This window comes from Oncorhynchus mykiss, chromosome 14 (genome assembly GCF_013265735.2).
Source record: "Oncorhynchus mykiss isolate Arlee chromosome 14, USDA_OmykA_1.1, whole genome shotgun sequence".
NCBI classification, from domain to species: Eukaryota; Metazoa; Chordata; class Actinopteri; order Salmoniformes; family Salmonidae; genus Oncorhynchus; species Oncorhynchus mykiss.
The window spans coordinates 30,990,772-31,015,721 of NC_048578.1; the positions used below are offsets into that span (position 1 = coordinate 30,990,772).

Below are 24,950 nucleotides of genomic sequence, written 5' to 3' on the forward strand. Positions count from 1 at the left end.
CTTTGCTTTGTAGTGCCCTGAAGTACTCCAACACACACAAACACACACACGGTCACATTGCCCTCTGTAACAATCAACTGCTTCAGTGCTTTGTCTGCTCTCCCTATCTGCCCTGATCACAGAACATCCCTGTCTGCGCTGCTTTAGGAAGCACATGGAATGTGGCATACCACTGTATAATACCAGACACATTAACAAGAGAACATTGAAACAGAGACGTCACACTGTTCTTATGAAATGGAGGTCTTTTAGGTGTAGTAGTGCTGTTTACCAAGAAGCTCTCAGAATGATCAGTCTTCTCAGGATGATCAGGCTTATCAGAATGATCAGTCTTCTCAGAATGATCAGGCTTCTCAGAATAATCAGGCTTCTCAGAATGATCAGGCTTCTCAGAATAATCAGGCTTCTCAGAATGATCAGGCTTCTCAGAATAATCAGGCTTCTCAGAATGATCAGTCTTCTCAGAATGATCAGGCTTCTCAGAATAATCAGTCTTCTCAGAATGATCAGTCTTCTCAGAATAATCAGGCTTCTCAGAATGATCAGTCTTCTCGGAATGATCAGGCTTCTCAGAATGATCAGTCTTCTCAGAATGATCAGGCTTCTCAGAATAATCAGGCTTTTCAGAATGATCAGTCTTCTCAGAATGATCAGTCTTCTCAGAATAATCAGGCTTCTCAGAATAATCAGGCTTCTCAGAATGATCAGTCTTCTCAAAATGATCAGGCTTCTCAGAAGAATCAGGCTTCTCAGAATGATCAGTCTTCTCAGAATAATCAGGCTTCTCAGAATGATCAGTCTTCTCAGAATAATCAGGCTTCTCAGAATGATCAGTCTTCTCAGAATGATCAGTCTTCTTAGAATAATCAGGCTTCTCAGAATGATCAGTCTTCTCAGAATGATCAGGCTTCTCAGAATAATCAGTCTTCTCAGAATGATCAGTCTTCTCAGAATAATCAGGCTTCTCAGAATGATCAGTCTTCTCAGAATGATCAGTCTTCTCAGAATGATCAGTCTTCTCAGAATGATCAGGCTTCTCAGAATGATCAGTCTTCTCAGAATGGATTGGTGTCACAGTTGTGCAGATCAGTTCTAAACGTTTGTCCACTTATCAGCACAACCAGAGTGAAATCACATGCCAATTACTTTCCCATACTTCAGCTTTGATTTTAGTTTGCCATTAGAATAGCCAAACTTTTGTATTCATAAGTGTTGTCAGTTGTCTTACTTTTACTAGGCTACGTCATGCTACAGGATAAAACTACAGGCAGGACACAGACCCTATATGACAGCTCACATTGACAGCTCACACAGTTAAGTTCAGAAGAACAGATAAAGCATACAGGCCTACATCCAGCGTAGTTCACCAAATGGTCAACATCTAACGATATCTATACTAGACATCTAAACTCCCCTCTACTATCAACCACAATACACACACTTCTGCTGAGAGCCCTGGTGAGTCTCTACCTACCTTCGGTGTGGCATGTGGAAGACAGGATGGTGGTGGGAGGGCGGAAGATGTACGGGAGATAACGGGAAAAACATTTCATCTTCTTCTCCGTTTAGCAGAAGGCAGTGCTCCAGTGTTCACTCCACATCCGCACTGCCGCGAGAGAGACCAGAGATCGGTGAGGGAGGAAACGAGCTGGAACTGCTCGTTCTATGACCGCATCACTTTCACCCAGACAGACAGCAAGAGCCGAGCATGGTCAGTTAAACGGTTATAACAGCGCGCGGCGGAGAAGTGTGGTGTCCATGACAACGCGCCTTTTGCTTCCGCGTTCAGACATAGTCATCTGCATGGTGTAATTTCATCCCGATTCGCGCTGGCAGGCCAGCACAGGAGGTTGTGCGCCTCTTTTCCCGCATATCTGACAGGAGTGGGTAGGGAGGGGCTGGAGGGGTACGGGGTAGTGTGTGGCGGAGTTGGAAATTGCCTTGTCTTGGCGTGATTCAAAATTAACCTTTAGCCCCCCCCCCCCCCCCCCTCCCCCCCAATTAGCCTACTAATTGATGATCCGGGTAAACCAGTGAAGATGGAAACTCCTGACAGGTCCACGAGGTCCAAGGGAGTTACATCATGGTTTATGGCGACATCTCTTGGTCAACATCCATATTGCTAATATTCTACAATAGCATACTTCCATAGAACACTTTCTGTGTTTACAAAATTTCACGGACAAGGGCGATGCGCGCAAATTAGTGGCAGAACAAGGGGGAGTTCTGATAGAACACCAGCAAAAAAAGCCTCTATTTACATGTTGCTTATGAATGCATTTCGGACTACTTTTAGATTAGATATAATGTGTGTCATCATCACAAATCAACTGCATTATACTTAAAAAATACTTCAACTTCAACCAGTAAAATGGCTCTTTGGATAGCTTTTGCTACAGCCTAAATCAATGAGCGTTAGCATTCTAGCTAACAACTGCTGCATTCAAAGTAGTTATTTTGCAAAGATCACAACCAAATATAATCTTAGCTACTGTTCAAGATATAATCAAAACATAATTGTAAGCCTATGAGAACGCAGTATCATCTGGATATGTTCAACATTCCCCTTCTGCTACCATTTCTGTCAAGCCGTCTACACATACAGTTTGATGCATACGTTCAGTGGTGGAAAAAGTACCCAATTTTCATACTTCTCATACAATTCTCTTTAAAAGTAAAGATACCACAATAGAAAATGACTCAAGTAAAAGTGAAAGTAACTCAGCAAAATAGTACTTGAGTAAAAGTCAAAACGCATTTGTTTTTAAATGTACTTTTAAGTATCAAAAGTTAAAGTATAAATCATTTCAAATGTCTTATATTAAGCAAACCAGACGACACCATTTTCTTGTTTTTTGTATTTATTTACGGAGAGCCAGGTGCACACTCCAACAATCAGACATAATTTACAAATGAAGCATGTGTGTTTAGGGAGCCTGCCAGATCAGAGGGAGTAGGGATGACCAGGGATGTTCTCTTGATAAGTGCGTGAATTTGACCATTTTCCTGTCCTGCTAAATTTGAGTGTACTTCTCGCGGGATTCGTGTGTGAACTAATCGGAGCGGAAGTACAATGAAGGTCTCTTTTCCGCCGGCCACAGAGGAGTTATCGGCAGGGTAAGAATTCCTGGTTGACAATTTCTCCAACGTAATCAACATCCATCCTATGTTATAGACTTTTGTACATCCCCCAAAGTACATGTAAAGTCAGGTACCCCTGTTATTATTCTATAGTGGTCAGTATTGGAGACAAATTGTATATTAACAGCTATATCAAACGTCCCGTAATCTGCATCCCTCGACCTGTGCTGGCAAACTACCAATTCTAGAGAATGGCTGGGAATTCAACTGAGCCTGAACGTTAATTACACGATATGTTCGCGTATTGTTTCGTTTAGAGAAACCCATGGCATTGATTTGTAGTTTGTCTTTCGTTAACACTAAAGTCAACTGCGCTTGACAACATGGCTACCTAGCTAGGTGGCTAATGCTAGCTGTGTGTACCCATGTAATGTTGAATGCATGGACATGACGCGTGCATAACAGATAATAGATCTGTGTGTAAACTTCTAGTTAGTGGTCTCGGTGATTGTCCCTGGATTGTTCAATCTAAGTTCTGCTGTTTGTTGGGCCTCAAGTCTAACTAACTCTAACTAACTGCTGTTGTAGCTAGGTAGTGACATGAGATCCAGAAAAGGACTGTCTAGCTAACGTTACCCATCTATGTAGGTAACTAGCTTCACCGTAATAACATTTTGCAGCTTGAGGTGCTCGCTTATAAGGCTAGCGAACAAACGTTATCTTTCAGGTGGGAAATCTCTTGGCTCTGTCACTTTGTATTGTACATAAACTATGTTGTGGTGTTTTGTTACTTGTAACAAACACATAACCGAAACGACAAATGCTTGACATGTAGCAAGTCGTCAGTCACTGCTAACCCTCTAATCTGATTGTTGGCAATTGTGTTTGCCCTGCAGCCATCAACATGAAGCTGAATCCATTTGTGACATCCTCGCGGCGTAAGAACCGCAAGAGGCACTTCAATGCCCCCTCACACATCCGGAGGAAGATCATGTCCTCCCCCCTCTCCAAGGAGCTCCGTCAGAAGTACAATGCGAGGTCCATGCCCATCCGCAAGGACGACGAAGTCCAGGTAAAGACCCCCAGAACCACGCGTTTCAACAGACTTTATACACATTCTGAGATTGCCTAACTAGCTGCTACTAACATGCATGATGAGCTACATAAAATTCCAGCCCTGTAGTACAGGCCAGACCTGAACTAACACCTGATTTCAGATTATTTCAAATTAGCGTTAGGATTTAGTTCACGTGGGTGATGTCATTTTTAATGTCATTTTCCATTTTTGTGCTGTGCAGGTTGTCCGTGGACACTACAAAGGCCAGCAGATTGGCAAGGTAGTCCAGGTCTACAGGAAGAAGTACGTCATCTACATTGAGCGTGTGCAGAGAGAGAAGGCCAACGGAACCACGGTGCACGTCGGCATCCACCCCAGCAAGGTGAGGCTCTATCATCTACCTGTAGTCACATGTCGCATGTACATTGTTTGTTTATGTGTATAGATGTATTATATATGACTTCTGTACCATGTTGGATAATCATTGTTTTAGTTTCTCAACTCAATTTGAGTGGTTCAAATCGTTATTTTGTATTGTATCATTGTGGAGTGTAAAGAAAAAAACACATCTAAATAACTATCCTTCTCAGCAGCTACCTGTTGATGGGTACCTGTTGGAATGTTTAAATACATCCAGCTTTTTCAGTGTCCAAGCTCAGTGGTCACGTTCAGTTGGTGCAATTGGGATCTGTTGGACAAGTCTGGGTGACACCTCCGTTTCAAGGTGTTTTCTCCCACCCTCTGACGTTCTCCAACGTACTTTGAGACGGAGGAGCGAAATCAAGGAACAATTAATTGAGAAAGAGTTAAACTGTTTCGGTAGGGTGCCTGGTGAGGGTAAATTGAGCGAATGTAGATATTTGCCAATCACCACTTGTTTCAGCCTTCGGGTGTCATGGCAACAGGTGTTTTTCTGTTACGAAGGAAGATTAGTTGAATGTAGTCAGCCTGACTGGTTTGAACAACATGTAGTAAGACAGGCACCCAATGTATGCTGAACTGGGGAGGAAACATTGACTACATGCTAGTGCTCCACTTACTGCATTTACCTGACATGTAGGACATTGTCTTGGCTCAATGTTAAATTGTGAAACTGAAGATAAGGTTTTAGTCTAGGCTCCAGCCAGTTTTGGCCATCAGTGATATTAGTAGTAATACATTTGATATGATTCCCCAGGTCTTGTGTAGAATTAGAGGGCTCTTCTCGTTTGTCTAATAGAATGGCTCTCCATGTTATGTCTGGACATGTATTTGTCATTTCTGATTGGTGTTGCAGATAAAGTCCACTGTTTCGCAGAAACTCACAATTTATCTTCCCAAGCCTGGCTGGCTTCTGATGTAGCTAGACTAGTGTTGTGGCTGAGATGTTTCTTCGTGATGAGAAATTCATTTTGGATTTCACAATCAGTTTTTTCACCGCTGTTTTTATCGAAATCGACCTAGAATCAGTCCTCACATCTCTCTTTCCTCCCAGGTTGTGATCACCAGGCTAAAGCTGGACAAGGATCGCAAGAAGATCCTGGAGCGTAAGGCTAAGTCCCGCGCTGACGGAAAGGAGAAGGGCAAATACAAGGAGGAAACCATTGAGAAGATGGCAGAGTGAAAATCTATTGCTTACAATAAACTGCTGTACAAATCAATTTCATTGTCTGTCGTAAATGGACGAATTGCAGTGAAGTACTGCCCCGTGGGCAAGCCACAAGTACGGGGATGTTCTTGTTTTGCCTAGTTATACTCTGGTTTAGCATGCTGGAACCAGCCTGGTTGCATGATGGTTCACATTCTTTGTGCACACTTTTCTTTTCCAATTACGTTTTCATGTAACGAATAAAATCAAAAGTTCAAATGTTTCCATCACATTTTGAACTCTACGGATAGTTTTGTCAAACTTGCCTTAAATAGCAAATATGTCTGCTCTGGTCTTGGCACCAGCGTTCTAGCCAACAGCTGGCAGATACAGTGGGGGTAGCCTAGTTGACATAATGAGATTATGGATAAGAGCAATGCTCCATGTCACTAGATGAAGACCATCGATATTTATTGAATAAGAGCATCAATATCACCGTGCACTTTCACCACCCTGTGAAGTTCATAATGTATTTAGTCTAGCCAAGTTTATTTAACTAGGCAAGTCAGTTAAAAATATTTACATTGACGGCCTAACCCGGACGACGCTGGGCCAATTGTGCGCCGCCCTATGGGACTCCCAATCACGGCCGGTTGTGATACAGCCTGGAATCAAACCAGTGTCTTTAGTGACGCCTCTAGCACTGAGATGCAATGTTTTACCGCTGCGCCACTCGGGAGCATGCTTTTCCCGAGTTGTAGTGGGAGGACCACACAACATGCCATCGCTTGACAAGTTTAGTTCGATATGATGGTATATCAATATTTGCGCATAAAAAAGGTTTCCGTCGCATAACAAATTTTACCGACACAAATAGACCCCTCCACGTCTGACGAACAAATGATCTGTCGACATTATAAGATTGTACCAAAACTTGCTGGTTTTAATCCGTTTGGACTTTATTCACATAAAATAGTGTGGATGGGAACGTGGTTAGTGTATGAGTGGTGATTTAGGATCATCCAGTATCCCCTGTTATCATGATCTAATCTAAATGTCAAATCGTATCAATTTAGCACTGGACTGTTAATAGGGGCCCAAAACTGGCAGTTTTCTGCCAATATAAACCCAAGCTTTAGCTAAGGAAAATGTAAAGTTTCGTATGAATGACATATTTGGATGGCTTTAGACTTCATGTAATAACGAAGGGAGAGTAGAGATCGTCAGCTTGTAGTCCTAAAAACCGGAAAACATACCTCTGGTTCGTTCAGCCATTCCTATGTGGAAAGAATATCGTTTTGAGGTTTGGGAGATTTTGTAAGATCGGGTTTAGGAGATCTTGTACTTTTTGTTTCTATGAGATAATATCAGCCAGTTAACATTACTTTTATGAATTATTAAGCCTTTTATGTTCTTTATGTGTTTTTTTATTACGTAAATTGCTTCAATATTCACAAAAAGTAACATTAGGTGATGACGCCTATCTCATTGAACAAAATGTATAAGATCTCCTAAGCCTGTGTTACCACAGACCTTATTTTCGGCGTTTATCCAAAAACACTACAAAAACAACATTTTCCCATAGGATCAAGTTTCTTCTATAAAACACTGGCCTAGGATCAGTTTATGAAACACTTTTGGTACCGCTACACGCCCAGTTTACTGTGGCGACATCATGTGATCCATTCTTCCTAGTCCGGGGGCCTGGCAACAGTTCGCTATTTCGGCGTTGAGTAGCGTTGCCAAGTGTATACGTTTACTTTTTCTACTTTTAAAACTATTTCCAAAAGCCAGACATGGCGGCGCTTAGTTTTGTAATTCCCATGTCGGTAATGACTCTGTTTTGGGGGATTATTGGTGGAGTTGTGCCGTGGTTTATCCCCAAAGGACCGAACAGAGGGTAAGTAAATTAGCTAGCTAGCTAACATGATAGAAAAACACTAACGTTATCTAGCTAACTTACATGTTGCTAACTAGAAAAGATAGTAGTAGTAGTAGTAGTAGTAGTAGTAAGCTCTAGTTTTAACTAGAATAAACTTTAACATTTGACAATGTTTTGAAACTTATTTTTCCTTGTTGGATAAAGAATTAATGGAACATAGACAAATCAAGATGTCATTTTGGAACTTCCCCAGTCCATGTCTAGTGCCCATCTGCTCGGTCACTTGCAGGTGACTCAAGTTGGCATGATGAAGCCCTATCTGCATGAACTAGGTCTAGTGGAACATCTGAGAAATGTGCACTTGTCATAATAAACCATAGATATGAGTAATGTTTTTTTGTAGGGGTACAAATGTATAGCTTAATGTCTTGTTACTGCTTTGTAGTAATGTTTTGGTCCAGTGGAATAATGCCTCTTTCCCTCCTCCACAGAGTGATAGTTACCATGTTGGTGCTAACTGCTGTCTGCTGCTACCTGTTGTAAGTATAGTCCTCCCAGGAATATAGCAGAATATTTCACAGTATCACTGAGGGTCCTTCTTGTATTCATTTGGCTCAGTTGGTTGGAACAAGGTGCAGGCGGGCAACATCAGGGGTGTATTCATTATGGAAACCCTTTACCGTTTATGAACCAAACAGAACAAAACTGTGAGGGACCTACCTGAATTTGTTGACTAGAAACTCTTAATGCTTACACCCCAGTGTTGTGTGTTTGAGTCTCGCATCATGCACAATGTTAGGCCTAACTAAGTTGCTTTCCATGGAAGTGTGAAACTGGACTATTAGCTTATATTTGGAGATAGTTATATGCATAGCACATAACTATGTCCCACACAGACACCGAGAGAGAACACTTTACCCTTAGGTTATTCTCCATACTCATTGATTGGGCCAACTGCAGCTCGATTTCAATGTCCCAACTTCAATACATAGTGCTTACCAGTCTGTTACAGATGTAGACACCCTCAAAGTTCATGGTCAGTTTTGACAATAGAGAAAATAAGTGTAGGCCTAGAGTACACCTGTTGCTTGTACGGTAGTTAATGTCCCCAGAGGATTGTAGTTAATGACCCCAGAGGATTGTAGTTAATGACCCCAGAGGATTGTAGTTAATGACCCCAGAGGATTGTAGTTAATGACCCCAGAGGATTGTAGTTAATGACCCCAGAGGATTGTAGTTAATGACCCCAGAGGATTGTAGTTAATGACCCCAGAGGATTGTAGTTAATGACCCCAGAGGATTGTAGTTAATGACCCCAGAGGATTGTAGTTAATGACCCCAGAGGATTGTAGTTAATGACCCCAGAGGATTGTAGTTAATGACCCCAGAGGATTGTAGTTAATGACCCCAGAGGATTGCAGGTAAGGGTCCCAGAGTACACCTGTTGCTTGTACGGTAGGTAATGATCCCATTCAATATAACCTGTTAGTCCTGAGATGCCATTTAATTTCATAGTTATTTATTTAGCTTTCAAAGTTGTCAGGCGAACGGATAACCATGCCGTGTTACTTTGCCATATCTCCACCAGGGGCCAGTGCAGGCCATGTGATGGGGATAGTCTCTACAGCAGCTGAGGGAAGAAAGTAGCGTGCTATGTTGTCTCCTTCAGTCTGCTGTACTGAGTGCTTAGTTGGTTTCCTCTATTATAGCTGACCCATGTTCCTCCATTACTATAGAGTAGAACAAGAATGTCTAAAAGTGAAAGACATGCACAAGTATCTTTATTCTTCATTTAGATCCCCATCAGATGCCTTAGATGCTGCTATTCTTCCTGAGGAGCACAAACAAAGCCATTACATAACAGAAGCCATGACAGAGATGTGTAGTTATGTAATCATTTGTATGTGTTGTATGTTTCCAGCTGGCTGATAGCGATCCTGGCCCAGCTCAACCCTCTGTTTGGACCATCTCTAAAGAATGATACCATCTGGTACATGTACTACCACTGGTCCTAGTCTACCAGTCTACCAACCCTCAACCCCTCTCCTGCTACAGGTAAACCCACTGGCCCTAGTCTACCAGTCTACCAGCCCTCGACCCCTCTCCTGCTACAGGTAAACCCACTGGCCCTAGTCTACCAGTCCTCGACCCCTCTCCTGCTACAGGTAAACCCACTGGCCCTAGTCTACCAGTCTACCAGCCCTCGACCCCTCTCCTGCTACAGGTAAACCCACTGGCCCTAGTCTACCAGTCTACCAGTCCTCAATCCCTCTCCTGCTACAGGTAAACCCACTGGCCCTAGTCTACCAGGCCTCGGCCCCTCTCCTACTACGGGTCAACCCAGTCAGATACACCTGAGGTCCATGTCATCACTCAATTTATTTTGTTCGATTTTGTTTAAGTCTATACTGCGATTCAGCCTTTTTGCTGCAAATGTGTAGGCCACTAGATGAAATCAATTAATGAAGAAATAAACTGTTCTCTGTCAATAGTCTGTAGTCGTGGCTTCCTCTATCTATTTTAATCTGTACAATTTTCTCTGTGTGTTCTCTGCAGGGGAGGACCTGACTCACTGCTGTACACCAATGAAGCCCTCACTCGATCACCTCCTCACGAAGGGAACTGTTTTTGTATAGCTTAAGCCTTAACCCAGCCTTTGACACCTGACCTTAGTGAGAGTGGAGAGATGCCTGCAAAGATGATTTGTACAAATGGATCCCCAAAAGGACTTTTCTAGAGAAATCCTCTTTAGTGCTTTAAGAATAAAGTATCAACCTTTGATTTGTATGTTCTGTGTGATGTGCTGTATGACATTTTGATTCTCTAACATTGATATATGATATTGTCAAGGCATGTTGCTAGTTAGCCTAGCCCATTTTATATATGCTAACTACCTTTAGTGCCTACTGATGACAGTATCTTCTGGCCAGGGGAGTTTTGTTGCTCGAAATGTTAACATGCATCGCTTGCGGTATGGTTAAATTACTACACACCTTTTTATAGGGTTAGGGTTTCCACACTGCCATATTTCCATGTTACAGTGTTTTGTTTATGGAAAAAAGACAGGAAGATTGACCGGACTACATGCTAATTAGCTACCTGTGATTGTGTAAAGGGAAGAAACACGCCACAAATGTGTCACAGAAAAATACTGTCAGATGCAGCCATGTTAAATCAGTGCAGTAAGTATATATTTTGCATTTGTGAAATTATTTTGATGTGGTTTGAAAGTAGAGGACTTTTCTAGAACTACCACAATGGAGAATCGATTCATGTTTAGATGGAGTATTTGGCTGTTTTGGCTGCCAGAGCCAATTCCCCTCTAAACAGTAACATTAGGCTCCTTTAGTCCATTATTGGACTCTCCGTACCCCATAAATATGTATGTTGCATGTTATGCAGCCTTTTTTTAAATTCCATATGTCCTTTATTGTGAGTGTGATGGCATTCATTGTCCTTAAAAATGTTAGATATTAAACATCATCAATCAATCCACGTATTGATTTACATGTTTTTGCTTTGTTAATAAACCGATTGTTGTTGCTCACGACCGAAATGCCCTCTTTGCTGTGTAAGTAAAGAGACGCGCTACTTTTACGAACTATGGGAAAGTCAATTCAGTTACTCCTCGCGGTTTGCCGTAGACGAGTTTGTTGTCAAATATGGCGTCTTCGGATGTCCACGTCCGAATATGCGAGCAAGAAATCATCAAATATGACTTGGAAATAAAAGCTCTCGTGCAGGTATGAATATTGATTCCGTAGGTTATTGTCCTAGACCATATAATGCAACGATATTGTATGTTGTCATGTACTCATTGTGGAAAATAACCTTATTTTCTGTCGCAGCTGGTTGGGCTTCTTTTTGGGGGGGATTTGGCCACTGACCCATTTTGGTACATTGGCCGGGAGTCTGAATAGATTTGGACTGATCATCTTTTTGAACCTTTGGATATATGACAAAAGCCATTTGTCTGATTGTTTCTATATCTCTCATTTACTCATTGACATTAGGATGTCAATGAGTGTATAGGACCACACGTCAAGCTGACAGAGTTGAATGCCAAAGTGAAAGCAAAATTCAACAACCTTAGGCTACGGATTCAGGTAAGAGACAGTTAATCCTCCTGTCTCAAATACATTTCAATGTTCTAAAAAACAAATAGCCTTCATTCCTCATTTCCTGTCAACTGCCTGGTGGCGATTTCAACTGTCCAGATCTATCAGACCTTGGATATGTCAGTTCATATTGAGCTGTATCCATCAATGTTAGTTGTAGGACACATTATAACTGAGTGTTTGACAGTGGTGTTAATATTGGCAGCAATTTTAGTTTTAGTCTTCGTTTGTCTTTAAAATACATTTTAGTTGTAAGATTTTAGTAATTTTGGTCAGTTTATTTGGATTGTCTGGATTTGCTCTACAGATGGTCATACTATCAACAAACTATAGGTTGATAAGCAACTGCTTGCTAAGGTTAGGTTTAGAATAAAGTTAAGATTTACGTTTGGGGTTAGTATATAGTCTGTAGAGCATCTACAGATGGACTATCCAAATAAATCCAACTTTAAAAGCTCAGACACACACCAGTAGGATTGTCAAACGTTTGCCTGTCGACAGTACATAGCACCTCTGAACAGTGTCAACAGTCAATATTTTCTAAAGGTTCACACAGCAAAGACCTTGGAAGACGTCGTCTACTCAGCCTTGTTATAATACTCCAAACCAAAAGGTGGCAGTAGCATTGTTTGGAAATGCATATCTGTGCACATTGCTTATGGTCTAGATTCCAAACTATCTCTGCTGACACAGATGTAACAATACAAATCTTTGGCGCTGATGTTGCTATTTTGATACTAGCCACATGGCCACTGCTAGACACCAGTGCCTTCAGAAAATATTTGCACCTTGTTTTACAGCCTGAATTTAGCATTCATTAAATGTAGATGTTGTGTCACTGATCTACACCATAATGTCAAAGTGGAATCATATTTTTTAGAAATGTTTACGCGGTAATAAAAAATAAAATGCTGAAATGTCTTGAGTCAATAAGTGTTCAACCCTTTTGTTATGGCAAGTCCAAATAATTTCAGGAGTAAAAATTTACTTAAGTGATAAGTTGCATGGACTCAAGCTGTGTGCAATAATGGCGTTTAACATGATTTTTGAACAACTAACCTATCTCTGTACCCCACACATATACAATTATCTATCTGTAAGGTTGGTTGAGCGTAAAAATGAAGAAAAAAAAGTGGACATTGAATCTCCCTCTGAGCATGGTGAAGTTCATTACATTTTGGATGGTGTCTCAACCACCTTCACTACAAAGATACATGTGTCCTTCTAAACTCAGTTGACGGAGAGGAAAGAAACCACTCAGTGATTTCACCATGAGGCTAATGGTGACTTTAAAACAGTTGCAGAGTTTAATTAACATAAACACGTTTGGCATCTCCAGGACTCCACTCATACCACTCACTGATACATGCCTTTGGAACATCTACATTTAAAAAAAATCTAATACATGTAATATACATCATCACAATAAATCCACAATTTATTTTTGTCAGGTCTAAAGAATCATGATATGAAGAAAATGTATTTCAGAAGAACAGAATATGAGTCGGTCTACTGTAGGCCTATGTTATCTGGGTATAAACCCCATGCTATAGGCTGTAGGCTTGTTCATTTAGCTGACAAGATATGCTTAAAATTAAAGACAACAAAGTCGAGGTATTGGAGTTTGGCGTAAAATTATTTAATGTTATATGATTTTATAGTAAAAATAATATAATTGAGCTTCGATGAATAAAATATAAATAATATTTTTCCCATTCCGGAGCAAGTGCGCGTATGAAGTGGCTATGTTGAGCGTAAAAGTGATCATTAGGAACAGGTCCTATATGAATGATACAAACATTAGAATGTCTTAGAAATCAAAACATATGTGGGTTGCATGGTGCGACTATAGGCTTGTGATGATTTGAGAATGTAGCAAAAAAGCTTGCGCTCGGTTCCTTGCCTCAGGCTGCACAGCTGTTCTCTCAACAAGCGATCATATTTTCACATCAGACACTTCTCAATTTAATATTGTCTTTACTAATACAGTATGTACAATTCGTTTCGATTTAGAATGGACCATTCATTATCAAATGGGCAGGGAAAATACACGTCATCTGTATGCACACGGAATAGTGAATGGAGGCCAAGCGCTTTCCCGACGGTCTGTTTTGTAGTCTGCTTGGGTTTTATAGCGGAACATGTGCTTAATATGAGCAGTTGAGTAATAAATATAAGAACACGTATTTCACTCCACGCATTAACCACTGTTTGAGGAGCATGAACTCACGGGGCGAAAGGTGATATTCCGCCCAAACGCTGTATAGCCATGGGCGCTCCAACCTTGTTCCTATAGCTAACCAGTGCTTAATTTTGGAAACCAAGTTAAATCTGTTCGGGAGCATCGATGGTAAAATGTTTTCGCAACTAAACATATTTCACTAAACTGTTGACAGCCTGTCTGCGAAATCTATAAAGGAATAAAGGAGAGAGAGATAGAAGGAAACGCAGGTTGGTGAGATATTTATTCTGTATAGCTAAATTTAATGTCACTCAATTAATTATGAAAATATAAAACATTCCCTATTACTAGGCTATTCAAAATCAAATACAAATTCACTAATTGTAGGCTAACTGTAAGCAGGCCTGCACAATCAATGAACCAACAGCATCGCCTAGGCCTCTATGTTTTCTCCCAGACTCATGGATAGAAATGTTGGAGAGTAGAATAAGATAACCAGTCCATCCAGTATGCATAATAATACTGTCCACACTCAAAGACGGTTACTCAAATTTGTTTAATTTTGGAGTATAGGCTAGACCAATTATGTACCAAAGATCTTAAATCAGTTTTGTTTGATGTTTTTCTGCCATGAGTATTATGCAGTAGGCTATGTATTGTATAAGGGCACAATCATAATATTAATTCAGTTTTTTGGGCTCATAAGCCTATGCATAAACTCTAATATGCGTATGGGTGTTTTGAATTAATCATTACCTTAGAAAGCGCTGTCCGTTTCGTTATGTTAGGCTTTAAACAACGGGCCACGTTGTACACTGTTTCAACCTGCTGTTGAACTTCTTTCTTCAAATTGATCATCACATTGACGTTAGTTTTAAAAGTATGATAGGCCTACTGATTTGATGACAAGTGTTTGATGGGATTTTCGATTATATTTTCATTGTCCGAGGGGTTAGCGGGACAATAGAGTCCCGACTACCAGGTCGATAGTGATCGGATGGTAGTTAGCATGTTCGGTACTACCAAAGCATATCCAGAGTGCATAAAAGGAGATTACCGTGACTCGACTGTCATGTGGCATTTTACTGCAGTCATGACATCCGGTGTGGCGGTAATATTGTCACCCCAACAGCACTAGCAAGGACTAGCGAGTTTTTTTGTAGAGAAATACAGGGTAGAGCTCAGCACAGGCAATTAAGGTCCTAGAGAAAAACCTGGTTCAGTCTGCTTTCCAACAGATACTTGTAGACAAATCCACCTTTCAGCAGGACAATAACCTAAAAGGCAAAGCCAAATATTAGTGCTGACCAATTAACCCAAATACATACACTTAGGTTGGAGTCATTCAAACTTGTTTTTCAACCACTCCACAAATGTCTGTTAACAAACTATAGTTTTGGCAAGTCGGTTAGGACATCTACTTTGTGCATGACACAAGTAATTTTTCCAACAATTGTTTACAGACAAATTATTTCACTTATAATTCAGTGTATCACAATTCACAGAAGTTTACATACGCTAAGTTGACTGTGCCTTTAAACAGCTTGGAAAATTCCAGAAAATGTCATGGCTTTAGAAGCTTCTGATAGGCTAATTGACATAATTTGAGTCAATTGGAGGTGTGTTTGTGGATGTATTTCAAGGCCTCTTTGCTTGACATGGGAAAATCCAAAGAAATCTACCAAGACCTCAGAAAACAAATTGTAGACCTCCACCATTCTTATTCATTCTTGGGAGCAATTTCCAAACTCCTGAAGGTACCACGTTCATCTATACAAACAATAGTACGCAAGTATAAACACCATGGGACCACGTAGCCATCATACCGCTCAGGAAGGAGATGCATTCTGTCTCCTAGAGATGAACATACTTTGCTGCGAAAAGTGCGAATCAATCACAGAACAACAGCAAAGGACCTTGTGAAGGTGCTGGAGGAAACGGGTACAAAAGTCTCAATATCCACAGTAAAACAAGTTCTATATCGACATAACCTGAAAGGCCGATCAGCAAGGAAGAAGCCACTGCTCCAAAACCGCCATAAAAAAGCCAGACTATGGTTTGCAACTATACATGGGGAAAAATATCGTACGTTTTGTAGAAATGTCCTCTGGTCTGATGAAACAAAAATAGAACTGTTTGGCCATAATGACCATTGTTATATTTGGAGGAAAAGGGGGAGGCTTGCAAGCTGAAGAACACCATCCCAGCCGTGGGTGGCAGGATCATGTTGTGGGGGTGCTTTGCTGCAGGAGGGACTGGTGCACTTCACAAAATCAATGGCATCATGAGGAAGGAAAATTATGTGGACATATTGAAGCAACATCTCAAGACATCAGTCAGGAAGTTAAAGCTTGGTCGCAAATGGGTCTTCCAAATGGACAATGACCCCAAGCATACTTCCAAAGTTGTGGCAAAATGGCTTAAGAAAACACAGTCGAGGTATCACTAAGCCCTGGCCTCAATCCTATAGAAATGTGTGGACAGAACTGAAAAAGTGTATGTGAGCAAGGAGGCCTACAAACCCGACTCAGTTACACTAGCTCTGTCAGGAGGAATGGGCCAAAATTCACCCAATTTATTGTGGGAAGCTTGTGGAAGGCTACATTAAAAGTTTGACTCAAGTTAAACAATTTAAAGGCAATGCTACCAACTACTAATTGAGTGTATGTAAACTTCTGACCCACTGGGAGTGTGATGAAAGAAATAAAAGCTGAAATAAATCATTCTCTCTATTATTATTCTGACATTTCACATTCTTAAAATAAAGTGGTGATCCTAACTGACCTTAAAACAGAGAATTTTTACTAGGATTAAAGGTCAGGAATTGTGAAAAACTGAGTTTAAATGTATTTGGTGTATGTAAATGTCCGACTTCAACTGTACGTGGATTAATTGAAACAGAAGTATTAATGTACTTCTAATATTCAACAAATAGCATTAGTTTTTCGCATAGGAAAAAAGCAACCGCAAATCGCGTTTGCAGTCTGCGGCGCGAGAGCGGCAACACAGATTAATGAGTAACAGCGCACATGAGAAAATAGAGCTTCTGATGTGATCAAAGCAAAAATAGCCTTGAAAGTAAAACATTTTTATACTTGAGGTTAGTTTCAAGTCCATTGTCCTGGCTTCGCATCCGTTCAGAAGATTGACGAGTGACTGAAGAGACCGCCTGGGAACTGTGTGGGAGAGCCGGGCAAATCAGCTCAACTCAATCAGACCGCGCAACTAAAAGATGTCAATGAGAGGATTACATGAAATATTCTGCATGCATGTGTAGGAGTGGACAAAATGGATGAAAATGAGCTTCATGTTAAATTAAATGTTGATTAATCTCACATGGAATTCTCGTCCCGTCACATTTTCGTCGACCAAGTCATTTGTAATAGTTGTGTTTTTTTCCCAGGGCGTCTCGTAATCGTCATAGTTTGTCAGGAAAAATAGGTACTTGACGAGTATTTTTCGTCATAGTTTTTGTTGACGAAATGATCACTGTTTGACAGGACCTAGATCAAATGGGGAGGGAGCAGGACAAAGAGTCAGACAAGTTGGCGCTACTCAGTGAGGTGGACAGACACCGCAAGCAGATGGTCAGGTAAGAGTGCATGGTAGGAGTGTTGCTGGATTACGGCTGTTTCTTCAGTACTGGATCCAATCTGTAGTAGTTAGTGGGATGCATGTCTCCATTAGAATGGTTTTCTGGTGTTTTCCATAGACCTTTTACATATAGTGCTAGTGCATAAACTATAAGCAAGCATCCTAATGAAACCGTATGTTTCCTATCCCTGCAGTAACCAGACAGCTTGGAGGAAGGCCAACCTGGCCAGTAAACTCTCACTAGACAACCTGGAGAAGGAATCTCTTCTCTATGGAGGAGATAATGAATTTAGACATAGGTAAACAGATATTGCCTGTTTCTAGATACTCTTCTGTATTGTTTCATTGTCGTTCCCTTATTTCACTGTGTGTTTATACTTTCTGTCTTATTGTTGTCTGTTACTCTGAAGATTTAGAGTATCTTTATTTTTTCCTTCAATCAGAAAGGTGACCAAAGAGGGGCTGGCCCAGTCGTCCAGTGACATCACTGAGAGCCTGATGAGCATCAGCCGGATGATGTCACAGCAGGTGACGCAGAGCGAGGAAACCATGACCACGCTGGGTGAGTGGCGCCCCCTAGAGTACAGAGTGTAAATCATGTCGTAGTCTGTGTTTCTGAGAGGACAGTAGTGTTTATAATTTCGGCCCCCGACCCCATCCCCTAGCTCCCTTTTCTTTCAGTGTTTACACATCTGGAAGAACTAGATGAGTGAGAAGCAGTGATGTAGTGATAAAAAGTGGGTTAACGCTGATCGCCTTTCACAGTGAATAAAGTAATGCTCCCTATATTTACAATGCACTTTTTTGCAATAGGTGGGTAAACGTTTGAGCAACATAAAAAAGGTGCATAAATGCTGTTTGTGTGTGTTTACCTTCCACCACACCACTGGTGAGAACAAAATGGAGATGGTGCCACCATTTCAAATCAAATCAAAGTTTATTTGTCACTTGCGCCGAATACAACAGTGAAATGCTTACTTACAGGCTCTAACCAATACTGCAAAACAGATGTTAGGGGAACAATAGGTAAGTAAAGAAATAAAACGACAGTAAAAAGACAGGCTATATACAGTAGCGAGGCTATAAAAGTCACTTTTTTCAGTGACAATTTTCAGTACATTAGATTAGTCCAGTTACAATCGCCATGGCATTGTCCATTAAAAGTAGCACAGACACTGGTTAGTCAGGCTGATTGAGGTAGTATGTACATGTAGATATGGTTAAAGTGACTATGCATATATGGTAAACAGAGTAGCAGCAGCGTAAAAAGAGGGGTTGGGAGGGCAACCAATGAAAATATCCGGGATGCCATTTGATTACCTGTTAAGGAGTCTTATGGCTTGGGGGTAAAAACTGTTGAGAAGCCCTTTTGTCCTAGACTTGGCACTCCGGTACCGCTTGCCATGCGGTAGTAGAGAGAACAGTCTATGACCTGGGTGGCTGGGTCTTTGACAATTTTTAGGGCCTTCCTCTCTCACCTGGTATAGAGGTCCTGGATGGCAGGCAGCTTAGCCCCAGTGATGTACTGGGCCGTACGCACTACCCCCTGTAGTACCTTGCGGTCAGAGGCCGAGCAATTGCCGTACCAGGCAGTGATGCTCTCGATGTTGCAGCTGTAGAACCTTTTGAGGATCTCAGGACCCATGCCAAATCTTTTTAGTTTCCTGAGGGGGAATAGGCTTTGTCGTGCCCTCTTCACGACTGTCTTGGTGTGTTTTGACCAATCTAGTTTGTTGTTGATGTGGACACAGAGGAACTTGAAGCTCTCAACTTGCTCCACTACAGCCCCGGCGATGAGAATGGGGGTGTGCTCAGTCCTCCTTTTCCTGTAGTCCACAATCATCTCCTTAGTCTTGTTTACGTTGAGGGATATGTTGTTATTCTGGCACCACACGGCCAGGTCTCTGACCCCCTCCCTATAGGCTGTCTCGTCGTTGTTGGTGATCAGACCTACCACTGTTGTGTTGTCTGCAAACTTAATGATGGTGTTGGAGTCGTGCCTGGCCATGCAGTCGTGGGTGAACAGGAAGTACAGGAGGGAAATGAGCACCCACCCATGTGGAGCTCCAGTGTTGAGGATCTGCGTGGCAGATGTGTTGCTACCTACTCTCACCACCTGGGGGCGGCCCGTCCAGATGTCCAGGATCCATTTGCAGAGGGAGGTGTTAAGTCCCAGGATCCTTAGCTTAGTGATGAGCTTTGAGGGTACTATGGTGTTGAACACTGAGCTGTAGTCAATGAATAGCATTCTCACATAAGTGTTCCTTTTGTCCAGGTGGGAAAGGGCAGTGTGGAGTGTAATAGAGGTTGCGTCATCTGTGGATCTGTTTGGGCGGTATGCAAATTGGAGTGGGTCTAGGGTTTCTGGGATAATGGTGTTGATGTGAGCCATTACCAACCTTTCAAAGCACTTCCTGCCTACGGATGTGAGTGCTACGGGTCTGTAGTCATTTAGGCAGGTTTCCTTTGTGTTCTTGGGAACAAGGACTATGGCGGTCTGCTGTGAAACATGTTGGTATTACAGACTCAATCAGGAACATGTTGAAAATGTCAGTGAAGGCATCTGCCAGTTGGTCAGCACATGCCCGGAGCACACATCCTGGTAATCTGTCTGGCCCCGCAGCCTTGTGTATGTTGACCTGTTTAAAGGTCTTACTCATGTCGGCTATGGAAAGCGTGATCACACAGTCGCCTGGAGCAGCGGATGCTTTCATGCATGCCTCAGTGTTGCTTGCCTCGAAGTGAGCGTAGAAGTGATTTAGCTCGTCTGGTAGGCTCGTGTCACTGGGCAGCTCGCAGCTGTGCTTCCTTTTGTAGTCTGTAATAGTTTACAATCCCTGCCACATCCGACGAGCGTTGGAGCCGGTGTAGTATGATTGAATCTTAGCCCTGTATTGACGCTTTGCCTGTTTGATGGTTCGTCGCAGGGTATAGCAGGATTTCTTGTAAGCTTCCGGGTTAGAGTCCCGCACCTTGAAAGCAGCAGCTCTACCCTTTAGCTCAGTGCGAATGTTGCCTGTAATCCATGGCTTCTGGTTGGGGTATGTACGTACAGTCACTGTGGGGACGACAACCTCGATGCACTTATTGATAAAGCCAGTGACTGATGTGGTGTACTCCTCAATGCCATCGGAAGAATCCCAGAACCAATTCCAGTCTGTGAAAGCAAAACAGTCCTGTAGTTTAGCATCTGCTTCATCTGACCACTTTTTTATATACCGAGTCACTGGTGCTTCCTGCTTTAATTTTTGCTTGTAAGCAGGAATCAGGAGGATAGAGTTGTGGTCGGATTTACCAAATGGAGGGCGAGGGAGAACTTTGTACGCGTCTCTGTGTGTGGAGTACAGGTGATCTAGAATTGTTTTCCCTCTGGTTGCACATTTAACATGTTGATAGAAATTTGGTAGAACTGATTTAAGTTTCCCTGCATTAAAGTCTCCGGCCACTAGGAGCGCCGCCTCTGGGTGAGTGGTTTCCTGTTTGCTTATTTCCTTATACAGCTGACTGAGTGCGGTCTTAGTGCCAGCATCTGTCTGTGGTGGTAAATAAACAGCCACGAAAAGTATAGCTGAAAACTCTCTAGGCAAGTAGTGTGGCCTGCAATTTATCACAATATACTCTACTTCAGGCGAGCAAAATCTAGAGACTTTCTTAGATTTCATGCACCTGTTGTTGTTTACAAATATGCACAGACTGCCCCCCCCCCCCCCCCCCCCCCCCCCCCCCCCCCCCCCCCCCTCGTCTTAACGGAGTGTGCTGTTCTATCCTGCCTGTGCAGCGTGTATCCCGCTAGCTGAATATCCATGTCATCATTCAGACACGATTCCTTGAAACATAGGATATCACAGTTTTTGATGTCCTATTGGTAGGATATTCGTGATCGTACTTCGTCTAATTTATTGTCCAATGATTGCACGTTGGCGAGTAGTATTGACGGTAACGGCAGCTTTCCCTGTCGCCTTCTCCGGGGCCTGATCAGGCATTCGGCTCTTTGTCCTCTGTACCTGCGTCGTACCTTGCAAATAACGGTGATGTCGATCCTGTGGTGTGTTTGGAGAATGTCCTGTACGTCCTCTTTGTTGTAGAGAAAATCTTCATCTAATCCGAGGTGAGTGATCGCTGTCCTGATATCCAGAAGCTCTTTGTCTAATCCGAGGTGAGTGATCGCTGTCCTGATATCCAGAAGCTCTTTGTCTAATCCGAGGTGAGTGATCGCTGTCCTGATATCCAGAAGCTCTTTGTCTAATCCGAGGTGAGTGATCGCTGTCCTGATATCCAGAAGCTCTTTGTCTAATCCGAGGTGAGTGATCTCTGTCCTGATATCCAGAAGCTCTTTGTCTAATCCGAGGTGAGTGATCACTGTCCTGATATCCAGAAGCTCTTTGTCTAATCCGAGGTGAGTGATCACTGTCCTGATATCCAGAAGCTCTTTGTCTAATCCGAGGTGAGTGATCGCTGTCCTGATATCCAGAAGCTCTTTGTCTAATCCGAGGTGAGTGATATCCAGAAGCTCTTTTCTGCCATAAGATACTGGTGCAGAAACATTGTGTACAAAATAAGTTACAAATAACGCGAAAAAAGACACATAATAGCACAATTGGTTGGGCGCCTGTAAAATTGCTGCCATTTCATATGTATGTACTGTATTCTACTGTATTCTAGTCAATGCCACGCCGACATTGCTCGTCCTTAAATGTATATATTGCTTATTAATTCCATTATTTTATTTTTAAGTTTGCATGTATTGTTGTGAATTGTTAGATATTACTGCACTGTTGGAGCTAGAAACACAAGAATCTCGCTACACCCGCAATAACATCTGCTGAACATGTGTATGTGACCAATAACATCTGCTGAACATGTGTATGTGACCAATAACATCTGCTGAACATGTGTATGTGACCAATAACATCTGCTGAACATGTGTATGTGACCAATAACATCTGCTGAACATGTGTATGTGACCAATAACATCTGCTGAACATGTGTATGTGACCAATAACATCTGCTGAACATGTGTATGTGACCAATAACATCTGCTGAACATGTGTATGTGACCAATAACATCTGCTGAACATGTGTATGTGACCAATAACATCTGCTGAACATGTGTATGTGACCAATAACATCTGCTGAACATGTGTATGTGACCAATAACATCTGCTGAACATGTGTATGTGACCAATAACATCTGCTGAACATGTGTATGTGACCAATAACATCTGCTGAACATGTGTATGTGACCAATAACATCTGCTGAACATGTGTATGTGACCAATAACATCTGCTGAACATGTGTATGTGACCAATAACATCTGCTGAACATGTGTATGTGACCAATAACATCTGCTGAACATGTGTATGTGACCAATAACATCTGCTGAACATGTGTATGTGACCAATAACATCTGCTGAACATGTGTATGTGACCAATAAAATTTGATTTGATTTTGCTTTGAAAAGACCTCAAATTGGAGGACACAAGGACTGTTTCTCAGTTGCTTTTTTCAAATACAAACATAAGCAACTGACATGTTTCAACAGTCGGCTATTTGATATGTCCAGACACAAAGTCTTTGCCAAAGCCTAGTGTGGACTCTCTCCTCCGTAGCAACCTCGTCTCAGGCGGTCCTGGAGACCAACGATGAGTTTAAGGCCATGACCGGAACCATCCAGCTGGGGAGAAAGCTCATCACTAAGTACAACCGCAGGGAGCTCACTGACAAACTGCTCATCTTCCTCGCTCTCGCATTGTTCCTCGCCACAGTCTTCTACATCCTCAAGAAGAGATTCTTCTTCTTCCTCTAGACCAGACACAACTAACTTAAACTAAGTAACTTTTAGAGCAACTTTGATTAGAGTAACTATGATCATATAAGCTAATTTACGACAAGTGAGTCGTGTGACCTGAGTATTGGCAGATGAATATACTGCTTATTTATCATTCCTACCTGCCACAGGTGGACACATGTAATTCCATATTAACATTTAAAGTCTTGTGCGCACACACAGTAGTAATGGCTACCGGGACAAGCCTATTTTAAACACTATGCATCTGTCATGGAAGGTAATATCAGACTGCCGTCAGCTGTTTGCAATACTTCTAGGAGAGTTTGTTGGTTAATGTAACCACTCGTTGTGATTATCATGTTAATGTATTATTCCAGTGCAGGAAGTTAAAGCTGTTGTCTAAGTATTTATATCCTGCTCTGAAAGAGAAATAAATGGATATTACCAGTAGCCTTATCTAATAATGGAGATTCCATTTCTTACGGCCCATTATTTAAAGTATAGGGGTTCATGTTAATGTGTAACACATTCTCTGTAACGAAATCAGTTTTCAAAGAGATTATCACAATAAAATGTTAACATTATGAAATTGTGTAAAAACATTTTTTCCCCAGCACCAGTGTGGACATGTGGGATGTACATATCACCCACCCAAGTTTCAGTGACTCTGGTCTTGCATCTGGTTGTCAGTATTTCCTTATGGAGCTAGCTAACTTGGCTCAGCAGTGGTGAGGCCTAGTCCCAGTAGCTGGCAGCAGGGGGAACAGTACAGTCTGTGTAGCCCAGGCACCAGGGCAGAACCAATCTGAAAAGCTGTGGCAGTAATCACATTGTCAGCGATAAGGAACCATGCGTCTCTGCCTTTCTTCAGATAGGAACCGGAAAAGCAGATTATTCTGACCCGGTTCACTCTCCTGGTCCCTGCGCCCTTTCTTTCCACCGGGGGTGGAGGTTGAGAGGAGGTTATTTTAAGATTTGCGTGGACCTGTTATCTGACGTTGCCTTTTCAACACCTTGGAGGGGGAGAAGGGGTATGGGGAGAGGGGGGCTGGTAGCTGCATGACCTCTCTACCCTCTACATGAAGATGGTCTCACATGTCATTTGGGAAATAAAAATCTGTTTTAGTGTTGACGTTTCTATTCAGTGTACCAATAAAGGCCTCAGACAAAGTCAATCTGAGTTGTCTCAGTTGTGTGTGTTGTTATGGATCATATCTGGCTCTGAATCAGTGACGACAGACGGTACAGGTAGCCTAGTGGTTAGAGGATTGGGCCAGTAACCCGAAAAGTTGCTGGTTTGAATACCCGAGCTGACAAGATGAAAAATCTGTTGATGTGCCCTTGAGCAAGGCACTGAACCATAATTTTCTGCGGGGACACCGTACTACTATGGCTGACCCTGTAAAACAACACATTTCACTTCACCTATATGTGACAATACAACTTTTTTTAGTGTTCTTACAGTGAGACGAATTTGCGAATACGTGTGGAGAGAGTCGATAGACCTATGAGAAGGCTAAGCGGTTCTTACAGTGAGACACGTTAGCGAATACGTGTGGAGAGAGTCGATAGACCTACGAGAAGGCTAAGCGGTTCTTACTCGTTTTAAAGTGGCAGCCGTTTGTGCTCTTCCTATTCGCCATCCCGTCCCTTTAGCTGCACACTTATAGCAGCTCTAT

The 24,950-nt window shown here is 42.0% G+C and overlaps 4 protein-coding genes across 5 annotated transcripts in view; 3 read left to right on the forward strand and 1 right to left on the reverse strand.

Moving 5' to 3' along the window:
* Positions 1-1,673, reverse strand: part of LOC118938717 (serine/threonine-protein phosphatase 2A 55 kDa regulatory subunit B beta isoform-like) — a 79,569-nt gene extending 77,896 nt beyond the window's left edge. The window contains exon 1 of the mRNA XM_036943296.1: positions 1,475-1,673. Coding sequence (XP_036799191.1) covers positions 1,475-1,553 — 79 coding nt within the window. The 5' untranslated portion in view covers positions 1,554-1,673. The remainder of the gene's footprint in view (positions 1-1,474) is intronic.
* A 1,391-nt stretch (positions 1,674-3,064) lies between these two features.
* rl26 (60S ribosomal protein L26) lies at positions 3,065-5,778 on the forward strand. 2 transcript variants are annotated; one of them, NM_001278931.2, is given in 4 exon segments: positions 3,065-3,117; positions 3,978-4,153; positions 4,380-4,520; positions 5,613-5,776. In NM_001278931.2, coding segments are annotated over 3 exon segments (438 nt in total). In that variant the 5' UTR covers positions 3,065-3,117; positions 3,978-3,985; the 3' UTR covers positions 5,742-5,776.
* A 1,603-nt stretch (positions 5,779-7,381) lies between these two features.
* Positions 7,382-11,078, forward strand: LOC118938718 (V-type proton ATPase subunit e 1-like). Its single transcript, XM_036943298.1, has 4 exons — positions 7,382-7,605; positions 8,079-8,126; positions 9,509-9,642; positions 10,144-11,078. The coding sequence occupies exons 1-3, from the start codon at positions 7,502-7,504 to the stop codon at positions 9,600-9,602; spliced, it is 246 nt and encodes an 81-aa protein (XP_036799193.1). The 5' UTR covers positions 7,382-7,501; the 3' UTR covers positions 9,603-9,642; positions 10,144-11,078.
* A 60-nt stretch (positions 11,079-11,138) lies between these two features.
* On the forward strand, positions 11,139-23,855 carry LOC110489112 (vesicle transport protein SEC20). Its single transcript, XM_021561682.2, has 6 exons — positions 11,139-11,330; positions 11,601-11,693; positions 17,388-17,479; positions 17,676-17,780; positions 17,925-18,043; positions 23,093-23,855. The coding sequence occupies exons 1-6, from the start codon at positions 11,250-11,252 to the stop codon at positions 23,287-23,289; spliced, it is 687 nt and encodes a 228-aa protein (XP_021417357.1). The 5' UTR covers positions 11,139-11,249; the 3' UTR covers positions 23,290-23,855.
* Positions 23,856-24,950: the final 1,095 nt, after the last annotated feature.

Excerpts from the sequence above, each read along its gene's own strand:
- LOC110489112 (XM_021561682.2), top strand. The coding sequence starts at position 11,250 with ATGGCGTCTTCGGATGTCCACGTCCGAATATGCGAGCAAGAAATCATC. Across the intron at positions 11,331-11,600 it reads AAATAAAAGCTCTCGTGCAG|GATGTCAATGAGTGTATAGG; the intron begins GTATGAATATTG and ends CATTGACATTAG. Across the intron at positions 17,480-17,675 it reads CACCGCAAGCAGATGGTCAG|TAACCAGACAGCTTGGAGGA; the intron begins GTAAGAGTGCAT and ends CTATCCCTGCAG.
- rl26 (XM_036942655.1), top strand. The coding sequence starts at position 3,986 with ATGAAGCTGAATCCATTTGTGACATCCTCGCGGCGTAAGAACCGCAAG. Across the intron at positions 4,154-4,379 it reads GCAAGGACGACGAAGTCCAG|GTTGTCCGTGGACACTACAA; the intron begins GTAAAGACCCCC and ends TGTGCTGTGCAG. Across the intron at positions 4,521-5,612 it reads TCGGCATCCACCCCAGCAAG|GTTGTGATCACCAGGCTAAA; the intron begins GTGAGGCTCTAT and ends CTTTCCTCCCAG.
- LOC118938718 (XM_036943298.1), top strand. The coding sequence starts at position 7,502 with ATGGCGGCGCTTAGTTTTGTAATTCCCATGTCGGTAATGACTCTGTTT. Across the intron at positions 7,606-8,078 it reads CCCAAAGGACCGAACAGAGG|AGTGATAGTTACCATGTTGG; the intron begins GTAAGTAAATTA and ends CCTCCTCCACAG. Across the intron at positions 8,127-9,508 it reads GCTGTCTGCTGCTACCTGTT|CTGGCTGATAGCGATCCTGG; the intron begins GTAAGTATAGTC and ends GTATGTTTCCAG.